Source organism: Taudactylus pleione, unplaced genomic scaffold (assembly GCF_031769625.1).
Source record: "Taudactylus pleione unplaced genomic scaffold, aTauple2 ptg000848l, whole genome shotgun sequence".
Lineage (NCBI taxonomy): Eukaryota > Metazoa > Chordata > Amphibia > Anura > Myobatrachidae > Taudactylus > Taudactylus pleione.
In genome coordinates this window covers 2,534,633-2,559,983 of record NW_028285250.1, presented here as the reverse complement: position 1 = coordinate 2,559,983, position 25,351 = coordinate 2,534,633, and the positions used below count along the sequence as shown (strand labels likewise).

Below are 25,351 nucleotides of genomic sequence, written 5' to 3'. Positions count from 1 at the left end.
AATTGTTTTACATAATTAACAAGTATGTTGGAGTCCCAAAGAATTGGCTATTCACACAGAATTATCTGATAAGATTGACAATAATATTATATTTAATAGATTCACACGTTTTCTTATTACACACTATAAAATCTAATTTTAACTAATGTGAAGTTAGCTGCATCCACCACACAGTGGGACTGATTCAGCGTTGTACGTAGGGGCGCATTTAGAGAGTTGTGAGCCCATGTTCACTCACCATCCAGGGGCCTCCTCCTCTCTCTCCAGCGGCTTCGGCGTACTGACAGGTTTAGTAGACACCGGGCACTAGTCTGTGCGCAGGACACCGGGAAAATGGCTCGGCAGCCATTTTCCCGGCGATTTCCCTACTGCGCATGCGCAGAACGCCAGGAAAGTGGCCTCTGCAGTTGTATGCTATTCCAAGGTTCACGGCATTGATGCAATTATCCTGGTCAGCACATGTGTCCCAGCCGCAATGCGCTTGTGCGCCAATTGAATTGCGATTACGGTTGCAGTAAGGATTCGATTGCAAAGTGAGTGACAGGAAGCAAATGCTTTGTAGCGGGTAACGGTAATGATGGCTAAAACACATGAATAGATGAATAGATCCCACAGTGTGTTTAAGCCCATAAAGCAAGTACTGTTAATTTACAAATTTACAATCACAGTTAGTATTGCACATACCCATGGTTGGTGGTGGATTGCACATAAAAACAACATTGTTTGTGCAGGTGCTACCAGTGGGAGAGGTGGACACATAAGGGCCTATTCATCATCACTTAGGACCCATTTACTAACGAGTTTTATCACCAAAACGAGTGATAAATGTCACTGTGTATGATAAATGATGCTCCAGCCAATCAGCTCCCAACTGTCATTTTTCTAACAGGCGACAGTTGGGAGCTGATTGGCTGGAGCACCGTTTATCATACACAGTGATATTTATCACTCGTTTTGGTTATACAACTCCTTAGCAAATGAGGCCCTTCATTTCTACAAAAGCAGGTAAAAATGAACATTTTCACCTGCAATTGTAGAAATTAAGGGCCTGAATCAAACCATCACGACCATCATCCTGGCCGCTCGCTATAGCTGTGGGTGGTCACCCACAGCTATGCGAGCGGCCGAGAGGCCGCTCCAAAAATAAAAAAGCCCGGCCCTGATTCAGAGCGAGCGCCTCTGAATTAGGCCTAGTTATCGGGCCATTCATTATGAAGGTAAAGCAGGAGATATCACAGATATCTCCTACTTACCTTCCTCTAGTGGAATGGCTCGTTGTTCCCATGCACTAGTATGGGGGCAGTATCTGGCGGGACTCTTGTGAGCATGCATGACCTGTAGTTCACGCATGCGCACTTGTGTCACTGCTCTTGCTCTGAAAGGAGCTGTGAAAAGTTCCCGTGGAGACAGCTGATTTTCGGATCAGCTGTCTCCGCGCCGGAGCAATGATTAATTGTTAATCATTGATTAACATAATGAATATACCCCATAAACAGAACTGGGACCCAGATTCACTGACAGGACAGAAATGCAAACAGAACTGAGTGATAGATACACAAACAGTGCTAGGAGACAGGCTCCCAGATTATACAGACAGACTGGCAGTGTTCACCCTTTTTCTCCTGTTGATCAGTCAGCTAAGGAAACCCTTTAAAAAAGTGTTAATAGTTTAATTTTATCAATTAACAAAATGCATAGTGAATGAACAGAAAATAAATCTAAATCAAATCGATATTTGATGTTAACACCCTTTGTCTTCAAAACAGCATCAATTCTTCTAGGTACACTTGCACAAGGTCAGACATTTTGTAGGATTATAGGGCCTGATTCAGAGCCGGACGCAATTAGCGCTCGCTCGTCCAGAAAATAGGGGTGGCTATTCAAATGAACCGTTCGCTCTTTGCGGTCTGTTCACGCCTCTAGGTCTGAACGAGCGAACAAAACTTGTGGTCGTTTTTTTAAAAAATACGCCCCCTGGCCGCTCGCCTCCTACGTCATGTCCGCTATTTATTAGATTAATCGAGTACATTGACGAGGGTAGGAACTGCTCGCTATTCTTGTGGTTGGTTTTTGCTACCACAATTTTGCGAGCAGTTCTGGCTATAAAATAACCCAGTGATGTGGTCAATGACGCTGCTGTTTTAATTATGCACACCCTTAAAACGCCCGTTTTGACCTTTAAGCACGCCTGCGTTCGGATCTCCACTCCCCGTTTTCAAGCACCTTCCCCCGTTACCACCCACATACGCCTCCTCCTGTCACTCAAATTATCAGGCATTCGCAATTTTGCGAGCACATGAATTTCGACCGCACTGACTGGTTCGCGCATGCGTATAATGATCCGTACGCATGCGCAGTTGGGCAAACATCGCTCGGAGTGAACGAGTGGCCGTCGGACAGAAGGGACTGACCTTCAGTCCCCCTGTGCTACAGCTGATCTCTGCAGAGATCACCATATCTGTGCTCGTAACAGGAAATGTGATCTGCTCTGATTTACTAAAAATGAATTGAAAAAAAAAACATCAGGGAAAGCACCGTGATCATAAAGCCACCTTCAGATGGTGTTATGCAGGCTTTCCCCCGTTTCACCGACTTCTGCTCTGCTGTAACAGGAGCTGGCCCCGTGATCAGCTGATCACTTGTTAAAAAAAAATTGTTAAAATAAACCCCAACATCCCTGCATCCAGGGACCAGTGATTGATGCTCTGGTGAGGTCCTCTGAGACTCCGGTCAGCTGGGCTATGGGCTCCTGCACTGTGACCCCAGTCAGCTGATCTATGCTGGCTTTTCAGTTTACAACATAGAGCTGCTGACCAGGGTCACAGTGCAGGACCCTGGAGACCAACTGACCAGGGTCCCAGAGGACCTCACCGGAGCACCGATCACCAGGAATGTAAGTGTAAGCTGAGCGGGGTTGGTGGGGGGTTGTGGGGTAGACAGGGGGTGGCAGTGGGTAACAGGGTGGGGGGGAGAGCCGACGGGACATGCATGGTCACACTGATAGGGTATTTTTCACAAAAATAGTGTAGAGATGAATTGCAGGGACAGAGCTTTCTCGCAAGCTCTGTCCCTGCATGCAATCATTGATACATTCTTGTGATGTATTCTAATATCGCAGTGTGAATTTGGGCGATATCATCCCATCAGCATCTGAGATACTCTGTTTACTACAATCCGCATTTTGAATGCAGATTGTAGTGTGATATTACAGGGATTTACTAAAACTCCCTCGCAGGGACAGAGCCTGCGATAAAGCTCTGTCCCTGCGAATCCCCTCCGCACACTTATAACGGTATTTTCGCAAAAAATGCGCTTACCGGCCACCGCTAAGCCCCACCCCCACTGCTAAGCCCCGCTCCCCATGATCGCGACCTCCCCCCCACGACTCCCCTCGCGACCCCCCCTCACTTAATTTCACTTACCTCCAGTGATCGGGCTCCGGTGATGTACTCCATGGCTCCAGTCAGCTGACATGCCATCCTGCACTGGGACCCGGTCACCTGATGACCGGGTCCCAGTGCAGGATGGGAGACCAGCTGACCTGAGGGAGGAGATTACCGGAGCCCCGATCTCCGGTCCTTGGTCTCAGGTAAGTTATTCTTTTTTTTACTCATTTTCTTTTTTTTTTTACAGTGTATCAGCATGTGGTCTGTTTAGACCACACAGCTGATCACTGGGGCCAGCTCCGGGCTCTGCTCTGCCTGTTAGAGCGGAGCAGGAGTCCGGTAACCGGGGAGACCCTGGATAACGCCACCTCCAGGTGGCGTTATTATCACAGGGCTTCCCCTGTTATTTTTTTCACAATTTATTTTTAGTGACTACCAGGCAGATCGCATTTCCCATCACAATTATGGGAAATGCTATCTCGTTACTAAAAATAAGTGATAATTAGGGGTTGGAGTTGAATTTTACGAATTCTACTCCAATTGCCCTTTAGTAACTTTAGGTGAAACTAAAATAATGTGAAAAGGGTGTGAAAACACCCTTTTTCACTTTATTTTAGTAAAAATAATGATAATAAATAGAGCTCTTAAAGAGAATTTGTGGCCAGTCTATGAAATGTAAAATATTTTGTAAGTCAAAAATATCTCTTAAAAGGACTTGTCCACCTGCAGATGGTGATGTGATGTTACTGTGCAGCGCCCAGCTCCCTAACACTGATTAGGAGCCAGCAGTGCGAGGAGAGTCTCTGGGGGCAGCCCAGCTTCACCGGAACCATAGAGCCAAAAGCACTCCAGGGCTTGCGGCAGACGAGACCCTACCACAAGGGTCTCGTCGCAAGCCCGATGGTCGCGATGGTCTTGACCATCGCGACCATCTTTTTGGCCGCTCGCTATAGCTGTGGGTGGTCACCCACAGCTATGCGAGCGGCCAGGAGGCCGCTCTAAAAAAAGAGAGGGAGGGCAGTGATTCAGAGCGAGCGCTCTGAAAGAGCGTCCGGCTCTGAATCAGGCCCTCAGTGTTATAGAGTTCCTGACCATAAAAGCAGTGAATGTGACAGGATTTATGCATAATTGCTGCTTGCTAGATTTCAAGAATTGCACATACAGACAGTATGTATGTATGTCCTGTAACTAAATGCACAGTACAATTCCTGCCATTCTGTACACTAAATGTAACTCACACTGTGGGCAAAATGTAATAGGTAACGGGTTTTTGAAAGTGCCAAGATTTTAGCGAGTTAGCAGTCAGATTTAAAGCGGCACTGTTTATTAAAAATTGCCATTTTAAATCTGAAAGCTAAATTGACAAAAACTCTGAACTTTCAAAAACCAGCTACAGCAATTATTACATCGTTTGACCCTATCTATTCATTTTCTCTGGGCTTTTAAAGTAACATTTTTTTGAGTTGAGTATTTAAAAGTAAAGACAAGTACACTATAACCGTATTCCATAAACATTGTAGTGCAGCAAGCTCCATATAGACCATGCATGGACAGCCTGATATAGTTAAAGGGCCACATGTGCAACCCTGCAACCTACAAAATGGCTGCACAATAACCTTTATTTTTAATAATGAAAACACAGCCCCAAAAAGACTCTTGCACATCCAGTTATTTATCCCAAAATGCCCCGCATGACCCTCACTTGCTCAAAAATCCTTAGGGGGAGATTTAATGAAGCTTGGAGAGAGAAAAAATTGGAGATAATAGCACCAACCAATCATGACAGCTCTCAGAATGTCAGGAGAGCCGCTGCCTTTGAGACAGGTCAGACTTAGTCAGAGGCTAGGTGGCTGCCCGATCTATGTTGAAGGTCCCAATGTTTATGCTGTTATACATCATCGGACAGATATGAGTAGTCAGCAGTGGGCGTCCCTATGCTAGGGTAAGCTTTGGAGACCTTAGCAATATCATATATTCCCTATTACGATCCGTGAGAGTTAGCAGATGTGATGGCATTAGCATGTGGATCAAAATCAGGCCCAGTGTACTGAAGTAATTGAGAAACTGTATTTTTCATTTTATAGCTTAAGAGGTGCTGCAGCAGTTAGGATAAAGAAGCCTATTGACTATTTACTACCATATTGCTAACTACTGTCTTATATTTGTATTTTTATTTGTGCTGAATTGACTGTCATTTGTATGGTGATCATTGTTTTCTCTGTCGTGACCACCTCTGGACTCACTTCTTCTTACACACCCTTCAATAAAATCTACAAAATGATTCTATTTATCAAGACTTTCCCATTATATAATTTTACTGTGTGTATGGGGCTAGCCTCTCTAGGCCTGCTGACAGCTCTGTGAGGGGGTGTGACCAACTCGGAGAGGTGTGGCCAGACCCCCTCCTTCGCGGCCGCATGTCCAGCACAGGGGGATGCCGGTGTCTGGGGAGAGGGTTCCGGTGTCCAGTAGGGGTGCCAGGGTCTAGGTGGGGGCACTGATGTCCACTGAGGTGAGTATGATTGCTCCCCCCCCCACTGACACCAGTCATATGTTGCTAAATGGATATAAACCCCAGCCATAGATGTCTAAGTTAAAATGATATATGCGGTATACATTGAGACTAATTGCTATTGCCTACGATTATTGAAAGCTATGATAAATATATGAGGCCTATGCGCCTGCTACTGATGTATAAAATGATACATATGCTATACGCAGTGCTGGGAAAGATTGCAATTTCCTAAAGGTTCAGCTGCATACCCAGAGCTGCAAAGGTTAACATTTTTACCGATAAAATCTTTTTTTTATGGTATGTGATTAACACACATGATATAATGGGAACTACTAATATATATCACATGTTGTGGAGACCCATTAATACTAGGGGGTAAATTTACTAAGCTGAGAGTTTGGGAGAGTTTGCAAACTCTGGAGAGTTTGGGCATTTTTTCCCACTCTCAAATTTACTAATGTCAAACTTGGGAGAGAGATCTCCATTGCTGCGGGAAAATACTGGAGAGTTAGCAAACTCTTCAATTCACCATCGGCAAAACTCGAGAACCTTTTCACTGGTGAAAATAGGATTCTGGAATTTACCAAGCAGAGAGTTTCTAAACTCTCATGGGATGGGAAAACTCTCCTGTAAAAACTTGTGAAAAAAATACACCTGCCCGTGATCTGAGAGTCTGGCAGAAACATACACCGATCGCTGTGATCCATGTATGTTTCTGCCTGTAAATATAGAAAATAAATTTAAATATCTGAAAAAAAATGACATAGGGTCCCCCCCCAAAAGCCTAACCAGCACCAGGCTTGCCAGTATGTCCTGGTTTCTAAAATTATGGGGAACAAAATGTGTAGGGTTCCACCGTAATTTAGAAACCAACACCAAAAAAAAAAATTGCGTAGGGTCCCAAAAAGGCCGGGCTGTAACGCCACAGCCCGGAGACCCTTTCACCAGGGCTCAGGGGCCAAAGCATTATCAGCCCAATCCGGTCAGGCCAAGCCGGGGATCTCAGGGGAGGTGAGGACCCCCAAAAAAGGGGTCCCCCCTCTCCCTTAACCCCAGGCTTGGTCTGAAGCCGGGGGCTCTTCCCCGCACTCCTGGAGTGTTGGGTACAGGGGTAATAAAGTGGGGAAATTTAAGTAAACTATTGTATTTTACAGTGGGACTACAGGTGCTGGCATGCCTGCCCTTTGGCACTTGTGGAACTACAAGTGCCAGCAGATGGGCGGCACCTGTACCCCCATTGTAAAATAAATAGTTCAATAAAGACAAAACACACACACCGTGATTAGTAAAACTTTATTACACACACCTACCCATTCACACATACTTACCTATACAAGATTGCATACTTAACTATATCCTGGTGCTGGTCTCCGCAGCATCCCCGGGACTTGGCAAAACAAAAAAACTACCCAGCCAAACGGACCCACTATCTGTATGTGTGTTGCCACACATACAGATAGCACATGAATACCTTATGACGGGACTGCACAGGGTTTGCACGTCCCTCCAGCCAATCAGCGGCCGCTAACTGTAGAGCAGCCGCTGATTATCTCCGGCTACTGACAGTTCCCACGTGTTTTGTCTTTATTTAATTATTTATTTTACAGTGGGGGTACAGGTGCCGCCCGTCTGCTGGCACTTGTAGTTCCACAAGTACCAAAGGGCAGGCATACCAACACCTGTAGTTCCACTGTAAAATACAATAGTTTACTTAAATTTCCCCACTTTATTACCCCCGTACCCAACGTTCAAGGGGTGCGGGGAAGAGCCCCCGGCTTCAGACCAAGCCTGGGGTTAAGGGAGAAGGGGGACCCCTTTTTTGGGGGGTCCCCACCTCCCTTGAGATCCCTGGCTTGGCCTGACCGGCTTGGGTTGATAATGCTTTGGCCACAGAGCCCCGGTGAAAGAGTCTCTGGGCTGTGGCGTTTTGGGTCTGGTGCTGGTTTTAAATATAGGGGGGACTCTACGCAAATGACAGGAGATGATTGGTTGGTACTTTATCTCTCTACGCTTTCTCTCTCTCCAAGACTTGATACATCCACCCCTCAATGTTTTACCGTCAGTGTCACATACTGAAGAACTATCCTGTCGTCTACTCAGCGGCAAATGAAAATCATGCCACAAAGTCTTCTTCCAGTCTCCAGTAGCCCGATTTGCATCACCATGATACTGCGTCCACATCTTCACGGCCAATTGCTGTAGTTAGCAGACATTGCACACGTATCACACATCAAGCAGCCATAATGAGACGGGTCTGAGAGCTTGGGAAGACTCCATGCATTTCTGGAACCTCCCAGATATTCAGAGAGTAGACAAGTACAGATGTGTCCTTATACATCTTTGCTGAAGTCGTGGTAAAAAGCCACTCGTGGTGCGCCAGGTCCTGTGAGACTCTATTAGTGCTGCACGTCTTCTTTGCGTCTTGCCAAAAGTGTCTCTATGTCGTGATGCGATGAGACTAGGACACACCAGCAGGAGGCTGGTTAATTTGATATGTGACACTTGCATACCTGTGTGCAACTGAGTCTCTGAATCTGTATAAAGTATATACAGGCCTGCTGAGAGCCGCGGCGGGCCCGGGTAATAGGGGGCGTGGCCTAATCGTGGGAGGCATGGCCACGCCTCCTTCCCGGCAAAAAAATAAATAAAAAGTTTTGCGCTGGGGAGGGAGAGTGCTCTGAGCCCCCTCAGCTCTGCTCAAAGCCAGGGGGGCGCGATCAATGTGATCGCTCCCCCCCACAGGCATAGGAGGCTGTCACCACTGCAGCTCAGCACACGCTTCCAGGCCCCTCAGGAAGCGGGTAATCTGTACCCGCCCCCCCCTTCTCGGCGCCCCTGAGTATATAGTGGGACCCTGAGTATATAGTGCTACAATGTAGCAGCCGCAGCTTTTTTCATTCCAAGTTCCATTGTGGTTCATATACAGACTCAGTCACACACAGATATACAAGTGTCACATATCACATTACTCAGCACAGTCTCCTGGTGCATCCTAGTCACATCGCATTGCCATTAAGACAAAGACGCCCAATGCTAGTAGAGTACCATGGGACCTGGTGTCAATTTGCGCTGCATGTAGAATTGATACTAGATGTATGAGGACACATCTGTATGCCTAAAATGCATTAATAGTCTTATATCGTCCTAATGCTAATAGCTTTGTTTTGTTTATTCCATGGAGTGGTTATATTAAAATGATATTTGATTGAACATGGCATGGTTGATAAATACTTTCTGTGAGTTTATGAACGTGTGCAGAACTGTAATGAATCGGTAATGAGTGCCATGAATCTGTAATGTGTGTTATGAGTCAGGTGTATATAGCAATGTGATGTTCCATTTGTATATTCTGGTGCTCCATACAAACAGATTCTAAAAGCTAATGATGCACAAAATATGATAGGCTTACGTGCATAGGACAATCGTTAACTGTTCCATGGCTGTTAGCTTAGTTTCTCAGCCAGGTTGTCCTGTCCTGCACAGTGGGCTGCTCATGTAATGAACTTCAGAAAATGAATAGAAGTATAAAATGTTATTTTTTTGTAGCATTGTTCAACATGTACAGTCAGCAAACTCAGGTCTTTGTGAACCACACCTGACTATCTGATATTGCCATTTGCAATTCATTTAGCCAAACTACAGTACAGAACATTTTTATTCTTCAAACTTTTTGGGTCTATATATGGTTCTTTCATGAACAGGAGTAACAACTCCCTCAAGTGCTGTTATTATGCCATGAGATCTATTTGTGGGATGTGTGCTTGTTTATCTGGAACTGCACACAGTTGTGGAAAAATTCGATCCCAAAATTGCAAAGCTATGAAATAGTTTTGCAGGATTATGTCCAGGCTTGGGTGGATTATCAACGTTTCTCTCTGCTGTGCTTTGATAGGGACAAAACATGTGCCTATGGGTCTGATTCGGGAACAGCAGCAGCAATATCGGATACAGTGGAGCCATGTTTTCTTGTCTGTGCATGCATCTGAATTGTACTGTGCATATTGCTCAATTTTGTGTGTACAGAGTCACAGTACTGATTTGGATGCACAACCCTCTCTTACAGGGCATGACCCTTTTACAGGGCATGACCCTCTCTCACAGGATACGACCCTCTCTCACAGGGTACGATCCCCACTCACAGGGCACGACCCCCTCTCACAGGACACAACCCCCTCTCACAGGCTACCACCCTCTTTCACAGGCTACCACCCTCACTCACAGGGCACGACCCTCTCTCACAGGGCACGACCCTCTCTCACAGGGCACTACCTTCTCTAACAGGTCACGACCCCCTCTCAAAGCGTATAATTTCAATCCTTTATAATCTGTAGGTGACCATGAAGCAATCTGCTAACCCAAAATATGGGCTCAGCAGGGAGGCATATTTGGGCATGTCTACCAGAGGAAGGCGCATGGTCTACAATAAGCAACAGGGTGCCAAAATAATCTCTCTACTCCCATCACAGAGAACTCCTATAAAATATATTACAGGTGGTACCAGGTTCCCCCAGGCTTGGGTGGATTATCAATGTTTCTCTCTGCTGTGCTTTGATAGGGACAAAACATGTGCCTATGGGTCTGATTCGGGAACAGCAGCAGCAATATCGGATACAGTGGAGCCATGTTTTCTTGTCTGTGCATGCATCTGAATTGTACTGTGCATATTGCTCGATTTTGTGTGTACAGAGTCACAGTACTGATTTGGATGCACAACCCTCTCTTACAGGGCATGACCCTTTTACAGGGCATGACCCTCTCTCACAGGATACGACCCTCTCTCACAGGGTACGATCCTCTCTCACAGGGCACGACCCCCTCTCACAGGGCACAACCCCCTCTCACAGGCTATCACCCTCTCTCACAGGCTACGACCCTCACTCACAGGGCACGACCCTCTCTCAAAGGGAACGACCCTCTCTCACAGGGCACGACCCTCTCTAACAGGTCACGACCCCCTCTCAAAGCGTATAATTTCAATCCTTTATAATCTGTAGGTGACCATGAAGCAATCTGCTAACCCAAAATATGGGCTCAGCAGGGAGGCATATTTGGGCATGTCTACCAGAGGAAGGCGCATGGTCTACAATAAGCAACAGGGTGCCAAAATAATCTCTCTACTCCCATCACAGAGAACTCCTATAAAATATATTACAGGTGGTACCAGGTTCCCCCAGGCTCTGGAGCATCTCTGACATAGCTTACTGGCAGCGATGGTTGAGGAGGATGCCAGGAGATAGGCTCTATTTGGTGGAATTCTTCTTGTTTTGTTCTACTTAACCTGAATAGACAACCTTTACCCACTTCTGTAGGTCTCTCCAAGGGGGGTCGGGTAATAAAAAAAAAAGACAGATTTAGGATAGGCGATACTTACAAATATATATATATATATATATATATATATATATATATATATATATTATTGACAATACAGTCATATAAAGTAAATTCATAAATTAAAAGTTCATCGTGGATTTATGATGTATCAGATTATTACTGATTTGGGGGTTTTGCGTCAACCTTCAAACTGATTCAGAGATGGAGGTTTTTCTGATGTTCTCGCAGCTGAGGGACGTTTTGCTAGTGCGCATGCGCAGAAAGTCCAGGAATCCCTTACCCAAGTGTCCTATTGCGTACGGCATGGCTAACACTTGATAAGGGGTTTGCGATTCCTGGGCGTATCAGGGTGCAGACTGGGAGGAGACCTAAGGTGGTGGCAATAAGTGGCCGTATCATGGGCTTGTTATCGGAGTGTCAGGGATGTGTCTAGGAACGCTGCTGCGTTCCCAATCACAGATCCAATGCATCAGAGGCCATGTTTAGTTAGATTAGAGAAGAGTAGCTAGAGCAGACCCTAAGCTGCCGCAAATGTTGATGGTGCGATCGATGTTGCATCGATGTTGGCGTGGTAACAATCGCCATCACAAATGCACAGCCTGAAAGTGGGCGTCTCACCGCATGTACACTTCATCGCGCCGTCTACCACAAAGGGAAGGCTGAGACTAGCATCTGTATATTCCCATAAGCGCTATTGCGAGAACGGCTGCGCCCATCACTACGTTACCAGCCATCTCTGGAATCAGGCCCTGAAGCGCCAGAAATACACATTTTCATTAAAATTCCTTTTCCGCTGTAATACAGGATTTGCAGATAATTTGTCAAGAGGAAAAAACTGTTGCTCTAATATCGAAAATCATTTGAGGAACTGAACTGGGATAGATGTGCTAATTGCTAGTACTCATTTAAACAGTGATCTACAATAGAATATCATTTAACACTGAGATGGGCAATTACAGCAAGATTATTCATTGAGAATTGAGTTTCTTTTCTGAGGTAACTTTTATTAATCTTTTGTCTGTATATTGATTTTAGGTGGCGAGAGAGACTCCCTGGACTTCAGCAGACAGGTAAATAGACACCTAATCTAATCAGCAAATCTGGGTCAGTTGTACATCTATCTATTATAGATACTGAGGGAATGGGTATGTGATTCCGGCTGTCGGGATGCCTACTGTCAGAATACCAACAGTGGCATCCCGATGGTTGGAATCCCGATAGGGGTCGGGTAAGTATACTTACCCTCCCCCTTCTCCCCTAACCATAACCCTAAATTATTGTAGCCAAACCATAACCCTCCCCACCCCGCACTCCCTAACCCTCCCCGTTAGTGCTTATACCTAAGTCTCCCCCCTTCGTGCCTAAACCTAACCCCCCACCCCAGTGGTGCCTAACCACAACCCTCCCCCGTAGGTGTACCTAACCCTAACCCCTTCAAAAACCTAACCCTAACCACGCTACGCTCCCTAAACCTAACCCTCCCCCACCACAGCTAACACTAAGGGCGCCCCGAAATTACCTCGTTCGGCTTTTCGTCCTTCTGCGTTCCGGCTTTGGGATTAAGATAGGCGTCGGCATTTTGACGCCTATTTTAAGTCCCTTGTCAGGATTCACCTGTTGGTATTGAGACCGGCAGCATCATAACTACATCCCATACTGAGACCGGCAGCAGTATATATTTGTGCTCCCAAGACACAACGTGGGCAGGTCACAGTAATAAATCAGAGGGCGCTTCCATAACAAAATCTAAATGAATGTAGTTACTTAGGTCAAGCAGAAGTTTGTTCCTAGTTTGTTCCAGGCTCTTACTTATATATGTTATCTATAATAAATAATCTACCAGAGATGAAGGTGCTCTCCAAATAATTGGGAATGAATCATGGAATAATAAGACCCTGATTTATATAGCACAGATACTTGTGATACAAGAGAAAATATATTCTATAAATCACATATAACTATCTAATTAATTTACTTCTATTCTTTTTAAATAAACAGTATACATTTTATATTTTGCCCTTGTCTTTTATGTTCAAAGTTTATGTATAACATTTTAGATTTTAATGCATTGTTAATAGAACACATCCAGTCACTTACCGTATCTTTAGTACTAATAGAATTATTCCATTCTCTTATATACAAGGAGATTATCTGATTTTAGAATCATTTATTGAAGAGAGAGGATTTGATATAGTTCTCTTATTTCTAGTATAGAGGGTTTTTCCCTTTCAGATAACACAGCCCAACAAAAAGAAAAATTATTTGTTTGCCAGGGATATTAGAACAAATTTAGGGTATTTGGGAGTTGCTGAATTCAAAGATGAAAGTCTTTTTTTCTTATTGGCTCTAGTTCTTGAGATAATGGAAACCCTCAAGTAATAGCGAACTTAGGACCTGATTCAGACCCGCTCGCTAGCAAGCGGCCACTCGTTGCAGATGATATTCGCTAATGCGCGCATGCGTGTAGTTTGCAGTGCGCATGCGCAAACTAGTACGAGCGGTCGGATTTTGCTCGCTCACCCTGCAAAGACAGCCCAGTGGAATGAGTGACAGGAGAGGCCGTTTGTGGGTGGTAACAGGGGCAGGCCAGTAGTAACGGGGGAGTGGAGTTGCGGACGCAGGAGTGTCAGAGTGTTTTCACGCCATTTCTGGGGCGTGCATAATTAACAGGCAGTGTCATAGTACACGTCACCTGGTTGAATTATACACTGAAGTGCTCGCAGTGCTTGTGGTAGGGTACAGTCAACCGTGAGCACTGCGTTCAGATTCGATGGAACAAGATGTACCGATGGTTGTATATACTTCCCGGAGATGACGTACGCTAGTGGGCGGCTAAAGACAGGATGGTGGGCGTCTATAAACACAAAGTGATCGCTCGCCAAGACATAGTGGGCGCCTGCCTTGACGTCACTTAGCTGAATTTCCATATATGCTGGGAGCGATCTTCCACATCTAGCGAGCGGGTCTGAATCAGGTCCTTAGCCATAACGCCATAACGCGTGCGTATGGGAATCATCAGAACATTCTATAAGGTCAGACACGCAACTATTTTACAGTAGGTATTCACTCCATCATCATTCTAGAGTATTCCCCCTCCGTATACAAGTGATTGGCCACCTAACCAGCAGTCATTTAAGAGCTGTCTACTGTGTTTTCCTTGTTTCTTGTCCATGCATCTCAAATATCTAGCAAAACCGATGTCATATTTGGAATCAGCACTACAAAGTTACCCCAAAATCACTCTGATATGATTGGCAATAAAATTAGTGTTGATCAGCGTTTTTTCCTTTCCTGTCATTATGTTTCTGTTTATTAAATGACAATAATAGATATACATCAAGAAACATAACTCATCGATTTAACTAATCACAGCTAGGAACGTACTATAAAGTCTTATTTTGGAAGGATGTGGGGTGGCAGGTAATGGGGGTGAAGCATGATCGGTGCAGGAGGCCATTTATTTTGTGTCGAATTATAGTTAAAGTAGGTTGTGGTATGTAAGGAAGGTTTGGTTTAGAGTATTCTAGATGGGGATGAAACTGAAAGAATACACATTTTCATCAGATTTTAATAAGGAAAGGACTGCTCCATCCTTCTCAGAAGAACCATGAGTGGAGAGATCTGGACTGTCATGGAGAAGTGATCTCTGCCATGCATGCAATATGACGGGCATGGTTCCCATTGAAGTAGGGTCTGCTCGTATCCAGAGATCTTTAATAACATAAGTTGTCTCTGCCAGTAAATGCAAGATCCATCTTATAGTGTTCAGATAAACTTCTGGGGAGGCAGGGGGAGGTGGTAGTGTAAGAAAGTAAAAAGGGCCAATGATCTTTTGGTATTGGGGCATCAAACAAGGAGGTTGAAAGCCTTCGGATCTTGTTCCAAAGTATAGATGTCCTTGAGCAGGCACACAATGTGTGGTGATTACAATTTCATCTTCAGGACAGGTCCAATGCTAAGCTCATTGGGGGCATAGAAGAATGCATCTGTAATATGACTTGCATTCTGCCTCCCTGAAGTGTATGATATTCTGTCCCTGATCTCCACCCAAAATCTCACCTCTGGTGGGGGTTCATGATAAGATGTCCATTTACGTTCGTGTCTCCACTGACATCCAACAGTGAGTCCAGTGTGCAAAGGGTCCCAAGGAGGAAGTCAGAGTGGACAACATCTTTACAAAAATAGAGAATTATAGTTCACTAATTACAATATTAAATAACTTTGTTGCTATCAGTAACCAATATGAACCAATGCAAAATACAAATTTCCTTTCAGGTATATAAGTTCTCTTTCATGTAATTTTTACAGTTATTATATTTATGTTGCCGATGTAGGGGTCTATTTACTAAGCAGTGTTAGGAGACAGAGTGAAAAGTGATAAGGTGCCAGCCAATCAGCTCCCAACTGTCATCTCACAGGCTGTGTTTGAAAAATGACAGTTGGGAGCTGATTGGCTGGCACCTTATCACTTTTCTCTCTGTCTCCTAACACTGCTTAGTAAATAGACCCCATAGTTACAAGTCGCTTTTACTACGGATCTGTGATAGTTATCTGTGATAGCAAATTGTGTTCCATTGTGGCTGCTTTTATGGACAAATATACAAATCACTGCATGTAGTCGTGTAGTACAACTTGCTGCACAGCACAATCAGTGTAGCTGGCCAGAGAGGGGAGAATTGAGGAGTGTACTATCAGCAATAATGTCCCTGATTTTACACACAAACACATAAAACTGGTAATGTATGTTATGAGTTGCATGGGGTGGATATCGCATGCATTTGGAGTCCACAGAGCATTTTTACAAGTTCACAATGGCCAGAATCGCCAATGCTAAGAAATTGGAGATAAATTCTCCCCAGCCAGTATAAGGGGTATATTTACTGAAGTGCGGGTTTTTAGAAGTGGAGTTGTTGCCCATAGCAACCAATCGGATTCTACTTATCATTTACCTAGCACCTTCTAGAAGATAATAGCTAGAATCTGATTGGTTGCTATGGGCAACATCTCCACTTCTAAAAACCCTGCACTTTAGTAAGTATACCCCTAAAGACTTTTGTCTTGGTGCATTTTAACCTGTAACCCCTGCCTGTCTGTGTATAGTGTGGTAGCAGGTCTTCCATGACACTACTGGTATCGCCCTTAAGTGGTCAACCTGTCTGTAGCTCAGTCTCTTTCTCCTCAGGAGAGGGTGGGTTAGAAGAGGAAAGCAGGGTCCCCACACATACAGGTATAGCTAGTAGCAGTATGAGGCAGGTGAATTGGGGCACACACACAGACGATAGGAATAATAGGCGCCATCAGAGATTCGTTGGACTCAATAATTAAGGGGGTGGTCTTAATATAAACGATACCCGATAATTATGTTTTTATTTTTGCCAGCATTTACATATCAGCCAAAGTCTAAAATCAGCAAAATTAAATATTCAGTTTCATACTAGCAAGTGTTGGCATTGCTGGTCTTCAGGAAATGTTACCATGGAATTTGAAGAGGGTATTTTTTTAAGGTTAATATATTTGTTTCCAACCCCACAAGCCAGTTTTTGTCTTTGTAAATCCCGCCACAGAATTCTCCAAAATCTGTGATATTTGACAAATTGCAAAGTAGGGGCAAACTGCAATGGGCAGGATTCTAGCTTGTAGTTAAATAAAGAAAATAAAAAAAAACTAAATATTACTAATACTGATTGGATAAGCAAAGGTTCATTGTGACAAGAAACATCTGAGAATATGATTTTCCGCCCTTGTTGAGACATATTTTCCTCCTTTAAAGCACTTTTCTATAGTCCTTTTCTATAGTCCATTTCTATAGTCCTTTTTCTGTAACCTATTCTTTCAGGGTTCTATTTCCTTTGTCATCTCTTGCCATGTGTATCACCTTTAGTACAGAGCACGCCCTGTTTACATGTTTTTGGATTGGTATTTATGTAGATCGATCACTGCCTTTGAATATGTACTTCATTTTTCTGGGAAAGTCATGGCAAGCATGAACATGTCAGGTGTACATTCACTTTCTATTGTCTTATAACTGAGACTGGTATAAGAGTATAACAGCAGACTAGTAGTATGTATATTGTATTTGATATTGACACCGGTTTGCAATTTACTTGTTTTGTTGCCATTGTGTTTTATACACAGAGTTATTAATGCTCATTTACCTCTGTGCAAAAGTGCAGATGGTATTATGTGATGTCTGACGTCAGTTTCCGAGAGAGGCCGTCTGTCCTGTTTTCTCACCATGGAAGGACTTGATATTTTTCACCATCTGAGAAGTTTGATATTGTGCATTATCTTTTACATTCAATGAGACGCATTTCGCAACCTTCCAATTTTAGAGAATATAATTTCGAGCAGTATATTTTGACCAGTGTAATAAAAACATACAAACACAAGAAAGTGACACATAACAACGACAGACCTGATGTTCCTTCAGTCTCATAATGAATTTAAGACAGCTAAGGAAGAGATTCAAATTTGATATTAATTCAGCTGTTGTTTCTAAAGCGGTAGTTGATTAGACTTTGAAGTGATATGTCACAGGCCCCCATTTATCGACGATGGTAAACACCAGAGCAATTTTTTCGTTTAGTATCACTGTGATACAAACAAAAAGTTTACTGGTATTTACCAATACTTACCCCTCCGGTGAGGTCCAAAGAAGTCCTTGTCCTCTGCGAGGTCCTCTGCTGGGCTGCTGGCAGCCTAATGCCAGTACAGTACAGTGTTGTCTGTAGTCTGGACATTATACTATATAGAGAAAGTACTAGAAAATATGTTCATATTATTCAGTCTAAAGCTGGGTATACACCTATATATACAGTGGCGTAAGTTCATCCCAGACGTCCGGAGGAAAGTTATCATTTGATGCCCTCCCCCCGAATATGTGATTATGGGCCTGACTCACTACCTATCGCAACTGCGATTGCAATAGCGATTACGCAAGCAGTTCAACTGCGATAGTATGCTAATCCATTGTGATCGCTATGCCGTAGCAGCACTACATATGGACGCTCACCTTACCTTACACACATCCGTAATGTTTAGCAAGACTACAAAAGCATCGGTACAATGGAGTACCATCGCAGCCTCACGCACACTTGCACAGGCTCTGACCTTACTCGGGAATTGCTAACTTCAGCTCATGCTATGAGTCCTCAATCTGCGTACGGCATCGCAGCGGATAATTTATGCACACCCATGCAACGGCATTCAAACGCAGTGGCACACTTGCGTTTCTCCACCCACCTCCCCCCATCACCACCCACAAATGGCACTATCTGTCAATCACTCTGCGATGGGTCTGCGTAGTCACTGCGATCACAGTCCCGATCGCAGTAGGCGGTTTGCGAATGGGCAATGCGATGCATACGCCTGCGCAGTACGCAAAAATCTGCCAGTTGCGATCAGTAGTGAATCAGGCCCTATGTTTCTGTTAGGCTTATTTACTAAAGTAAAGTTGCAGATATCTCCCAAAACACCCTTTTTTGGGAGATATCTGCAGATTTTTAGAATCCCTCGAATGCACTGTATCTGCATTCCGGAGACTGGCCCCAGTAGCTAATACTATAGAAAACCACCTAATGTGGGGGCTTTGAGGATTGAGTTTTAGTTAAGATACTATAAAACTGTCACTGTGGTGAGACTACAAATCACAAAATGCCCAGTCTATTGCCTATTGCTTCACATGCCGGAAAGTTGCTCCACTAAAGATCTTCCCCCATACTCAGTCGCTGGTGCACCAGTCCCCCCGCCCTTACCTGCAGCTCTGCCTGGTGCATCCTTGATGACATCCAGCTCCTGGAAGATCTGCAGTCATGCTTATGCTCGGGCCTGCCGCACAGGTCTGCAGCTAGAGCTTTTGCCAGGGAGTAGTGGGAAGGGGAGTTGTGGGTGAGGGGGGGCAAAGGGACTGCTGCATGGGTCCACGGCTAGGGCGCTGCCATAGAGTAGTGGGACGTGGAGTTGCGGGTGAGGGGGGGGGTGCCAGATGTGTCTCAATGGTAGAAGAAGCTGCTGAGGAGCAACGATACCAATGAGCAGGGACAGGCCTATATAGATAGATGGAAACGGCAGCCAATGGTCTGACATAGAGCCCTTCACTAGTATATGGTTGTGGTAGCTTCTCAGGTGCCTGGAAGAGGTGCCATGCATTCAGCGGCTGTGCCGGTACACTCCGGGTACATAATTACAGCCATAAGTGAGGTGAATATATTGTGGGTGATGGAGGAGGTGCCCCATCAGTGCTGGCACCCAGCGGCGGGTGCCTCTATTGTCTCCCATAGTTCTGCCCCTGTATCGATATGTCGTTTGTTCGATGAACTGTATATCACGAGTGCATCAGCGGATGTATACACATGATATGTCTATTAGCGATGTCGTTCACAGACATATCAGGTCGTCCCTGTGTACGGGCGCCCTACTAAATGTCCGTACACTTGCTGCAGGAACCGGACATCTCAACTGGGCAGCCAGTTATGATGTCAGGGCAGACATATTGAGCGGCCAATTGGTAAGTGTGAAAGTGTGAATAACAATCTGTTGACTGCAGGGCCGGCTCTAGGGTGTTCGACCAGTGCGGTTGAGCAGGGGCGCCACCCATAGAGGGCGCACCCCTCCCCAACATCCCGATTTTAGCGGGACAGTACTGTCACACTGTTCCACCCGTGGGCCGAAGTGGCCCGTGGGTGGTGAAATCGGGAGGTTGGGGACCCCCAGTGCCACAGCTGTGTGGCGGTGCCGGACCCCCGGAGTGTGAATGGATGCCGTGCGCATGCGCGCGGCATCCATTCCCAGATGAGAGAGGGCTGTGGGAAGCCCAGCCAAGGACGGAGGGCTGGGCTTTACCCACAGCCTGATGTTACTTGGAGGCGTGCCATGCGGGCACACCTCCAAATAACGTCATATAGGGGGCATGGCCTATGGTAATGAGGCCACGCCCCCCAATTTCACGCACGATTGCAGGGCACAGTGTACTGGGCCGGCACAGGGTGCTCAGACCCCTGGGGCCGGCCCTGGTTGACCGATCTGTTGTTAACGTGTGGACCCATTATATTGTGGCTGGTTCAATGGCATGGTCTAATGAGGCTTATTTGTGGGCAGCGTCAGAATTTTGGAACTGTTTCAGTGTGGGTTTGGCTGCCTCGGCTGAATTCATTGAGCCAGTTAATGTCAGTTCTTAATTAAACTTATTACTTATCCTGAAAACATATTGTTTGTATTAACACTACATCATTTCAGACGACCGCGTATAACTTCAGTATTTGCTTCTCTTGGCCCCAATTCTTTCCTGAATGTTCTAATACAAGGAAACGTAGTGGGCGAGGAGCTGTCCCTGGAGGGAATTCAGATCACCAAGCTGGGTCATGTCCTGTTTCCTTGGGGAAATGGGAGGGGACAGCTATTAAATTATCTATTTTGTTATATTGTAACTGTGTTCAGAAACCAGACTTAACGTCTTCAGTGCCAGGAGAAGCTATAGGCATTACTCCCACCAATGGTGAGTCACAAACATTATTATTTGGCTGTCATATAGTTACACGTACACTCTCCATAGACCACCTGTTTAGAACAAAATCCAAGGTTTGTTTAATAAAAGTGAGGTAAAAACACGATGTGAACGCATTAATTCCAACTACCGGTAAACATTTATATAGCAGTTTTGCAAACATTTGATATTATTATTTAATATATAATATATTAAGTGTAAGCGGTGTCAATCAGATTCCATTTAACTATAAAATTTATTTTCTCCAATAATACACAATATTTGGCCTCGGTACCAGGCATGCAGTCAATAATGGAAGATGTCGTTTTCTATAACTAAAATTGCATACAGAGGTCACCACAGGTTGCTCTACACCAGTGATTCCCAACCTCGGTCCTCAAGGCACACTAACAGTCCCTGTTTTAGTGATATCCATGCTTAAGCACAGATGGTTAAATCAAAATAACTATGGTACTAATTAAGTCACCTTTGCTCAGCTATGGTTATCCTTAAAACCTGGACTGTTAGTGTGCCTTGAGGACCGTGGTTGGGAACCCCTGCTCTACACCCTCTAGACCTGCACTCTAAAGCTGCATACACACATAAAGATTTTCTGTCCAACCATCCAACTAGTTGATTGGTTGGAATGAAAATCTGGTAAGGAATGGGAGTAACTGATGATCAGCAATTTGCTCCTAAATGCCAGAAAACAGATGAAAATGGTCGTCAGACAAGTTTGTTAAATGTTTGATCTAAACAATTTGTTCAAACAACAGTTTTTGTCCATTTTCCGGCATTTGGGAGCAAATTGCTGATTGTGATTTGCTTTCAAATCTTACCAGATTTTCATTCCAACCAATCAACTAGTTGGATGGTTGGACAGAAAATCTTTACGTGTGTACCCAGCTTTAGATTCAATATACTGTATATACAATGATGCAGTTCACCACAAATCTTGGAAAGTTGGTTGAAATGGGTATCTGGTGTCTGTCTCAGGAATCCAAGAGAGCTTCCCAAAATTTGTGAGGCTCCCAGATAATTCTGGATAGTAGGTAGTTATGCTATAAATTAGTATTTGCTGAGTGTAGGGCTACTGCACCCAATGCCCACAATTGGCAGAGCTAAAATCCAATGGCTCTCATTTAAAACTAGGAGCAAATTAATATAAAGGGTGCAAATTTGCACCTGGACAAGCTGTGTTGCAAGGCCAGGGGTACAAATGCATTACTTTTAACGCTGGCTGAGTGCTGCCTGATTTTGCAAGTCACACACAATCACTGGGTAACTTTATTTTCTGCTGTCATGTTGCTACGCGGTAGAATGCCGCAGTCTCACAACTCTAAATCTGCCCACATATTGGATCTGCCAAGAAAGAAATTTGTACCTTACACCTAGGGGTAAATTTACTAAAGGTCGATATTAGCCAATTAAATTGATCAACATCGATGTTGTGCTTCAGGGGCTAAAGTGCACATTTGCTAACACTTAAATATTAAAAAAAATATATGTTTTGGTTTTGGTTTTGGATTTGTATCTCCTCGTGTTTTGGATCTGGATTGGTTATGCCAAAACCGGCCTTGCGCGCTTTGTTTTTGGTTTTGGATCTGTATTTTTTTTTTTTTTAAATTTATAAAATCTGCTACAATTACTATTTTTTTTTTGTTCCTACAGTATTAACCTCAATAACGTTAATTTCCACTCATTTCCAGTCAATTTTGACCACCTCACAATATTGATTTCATCCAGTTTGCACCAAGCTAGCTGGCTGACCAAGCGGCAGCAGTGGGCGGCACAAACACGTGGCAGTTCAACTTCCAACATGGCACATCAGGAAACAAATGTTTTTATTATTCAAGAGGCCTGAGAGAGTTGGAGTATGTATGTTGAAGGCAGGGACAGGAAGGGTTGATTGGTAGTAAATTTAATTAAAGTTTTTTATTCCGAAGTAAATTTCTGAGGGAGGGGAGGAGGGGAGGCATTTACAAAAAATATTTTACTCATTCACATCAGTCCTTGCCCCAGAAGAGTCTTTGAGTGCCATGCCTGCTACTGCTGGGAGTGGATTTTCATCGCAGAAGGGGACCAGGAAGACTTCTAGTAGTGCTTTCCAAAACAATTGACGGTTAAATAATCCATTGCAAAGATTCCACTTGAAAAGCATTTCTTAACCTGTACAGGGACATTAAAAAAAACATAGTTAGTTAGTGGCCTCTAAACTGCCATTGTATCCACTGTCCATGTAACCAGCACAGATATTTGGACAAGCGTAACAGAGCAAATGCAAGATTTAAGATTTAAGGTTTGTCTTATGTTGTGTCTTTCTTGAGAATCATTGAGCACCATGCCTGCTTCTGCTGCTGGGAGTGGAAAATTTTTCATACCAAAGGGGGACCAGGAAGAGCGCTTTACAAAACAATTGACTGTTAAATAATCCTTTTGCAAAGATTCCACCTGAAACATTTCCAAACCTGTGCAGGGACATAGTTAGTGGCCTCCAAACTGCCGTTGTACCCACTGTCCACTTAACCAGCACAGATATGTGGACAAGCGGAACAGAGCAAATGCAAAATTTAAGATCTAAGGTTTATGTCTTACGTGCTGCTGGGAGTGGTTTTCATCCCAGAAGGGATGAAGACGTTGTTTCTTTCTTCCCAACGGACACAGATCTGAAGAGATGTAAAGAGCTGTTGATAAGCAAATTGTCAGCTCAAGTGGCACGTGATGCAGCGATAAGTTTCTCCAGAAAGTGCATCTGCCGAGAAAAAACTAAACTTTCAAAACACCCACTGGTGATGCAGATGAGTCAACACAATCAAGTTTTGACATCTGGTCGGGTCAGAGAATTGTCTACAATTAATGGTACCGTGACTCCATCTGATACGGTCACCATATAAAGAATGGTTGAGGACTATTTAAAACATTTTAATGATAGCATCCAAATAGGCATGTCAGACAGTCCGTTTGACTACTGGCAGGAAAAAAAAGGTAATTTGGAGGCCCTTGCACAAACTGGCTTTGCTTTACTTGAGCTGCCAACTCTCCAGTGTGTACTCAGAAAGAGTTTTCAGCACAGCCGGGAACCTTGTCAGTGATTGGCCTATGAGGCTACTTCCCCAAAATGTGGAAAAGATGATGTCCATCAAATTGAACTACAAATTCTACAAGAAAGACCTTCCCCAAGAATTACATGCAAAAATTACAGAGGCACCTGTAATGGTAGATTCCAGCGGGGACAAATTAATATTGTGTGCAGAATACGTATACACTGATAAGGGTGAGGAATCAGATGATGATGATGGTGACAACATCTTGCCTCTGTAAAGCCAGTTTGTGCACATAGAGATCATTGCCAGAAATGCAAGCTGCCCATTGGTAGCTTGTTTTGTGTGGGCCCAAACAAACCAAACGCTTCATGATTGAGGATATTGTTGATGAAGGTGTTGGTGGTGAAGATGGCAGGTGCTTGGATCTAGCAGAGAGAAGAGAGCTGGCTGACGCTGGACTGCTTGTTGTTACTTTTTTAGCCAAAGTTTCTGAATTTTGCAAAAACGTTTTTGATGGATGCGCTGCAGATGACGTAACAGGGTGGAGGTTACTAGATGGTTAAGGTCCCTATCTCTACTAATTTTGGCTTTACAAATGGTACAGATGCCTTCACAACTGTTGTCAGGATTTGGATTAAAATAATTCCACACCCAGATGTGGCTTTTCTGGTCTTATGCCCAGATGTCACCCCAGCCTATAACCCCAGTTTATATCATTACCCCAGCCTATGCCATCTCCCCAGATTATACCATCACCCAAGCCTATATCATCATCCCATCCTGTGTTGTTTATAAATTACAGCTGTGCTGTTAGATTGGGGATTCATTGTCCATTTTAGTGGATGTGAGCTCCATTTTAGTCCATATCATCACCACACCCCCTACACATCTTCTGACCTGGGTTACAGGAGTAGCAGCTGCACTCTGGAATACGGTTGCATGGAGTTGCACTACCACTTACAGTGTCACAAGATTTGTTATGAATAACGAAAGAATAAGTTAATAACACTGCGCTACCACTTAGTGTCACAAGATTTTTTTATGAATAAGAAAAGAATAACACACTGCGTTTTCCATTAACAGTGTCACAATATTTTTTACGAATACAATGCGTTTTCCATTAACAGTGTCATAATATTTTTTACGAATACAATGCGTTTTCCATTAACAGTGTCATAATATTTTTTACGAATACAATGCGTTTTCCACTAACAGTGTAAATATTTTTTACGAATACACTGCGTTTTCCACTTACAGTGTCACAATATTTATTATACACTGCGCTACCACTTACAGCGTCACAAACAATACGTGTATGAATATTACACTGTGGTCTGACAAGCAGCGTCACAGTAAAAAAAAAAATAATAATAATATACACTGGGGTACAGCACAAAAAAAAATATATTATTTTTTTATTAATTATATTTATTATTAGCTTTTATTTTTTTATACACTGGGCATCATTGGATAGACAGAGCACCTCTGGATGGACACAGCAGCCCCTGTCCTAGATGGACACAGCAACCACTGGATGGACACAGCAGCCCTTGTCCTAGATGGACACAACAACCCCTGGATGGACACAGCA

The 25,351-nt window shown here is 44.0% G+C and overlaps 1 protein-coding gene across 2 annotated transcripts in view; it reads left to right on the top strand.

Moving 5' to 3' along the window:
- POU2F3 (POU class 2 homeobox 3) overlaps nucleotides 1-25,351 on the top strand; it is a 129,313-nt gene that overhangs the window by 60,118 nt on the left and 43,844 nt on the right. For both annotated transcript variants that reach the window (XM_088458716.1, XM_088458717.1), the window contains exon 3: nucleotides 12,271-12,305. In XM_088458716.1, coding sequence (XP_088314842.1) covers nucleotides 12,271-12,305 — 35 coding nt within the window. The remainder of the gene's footprint in view (nucleotides 1-12,270; nucleotides 12,306-25,351) is intronic.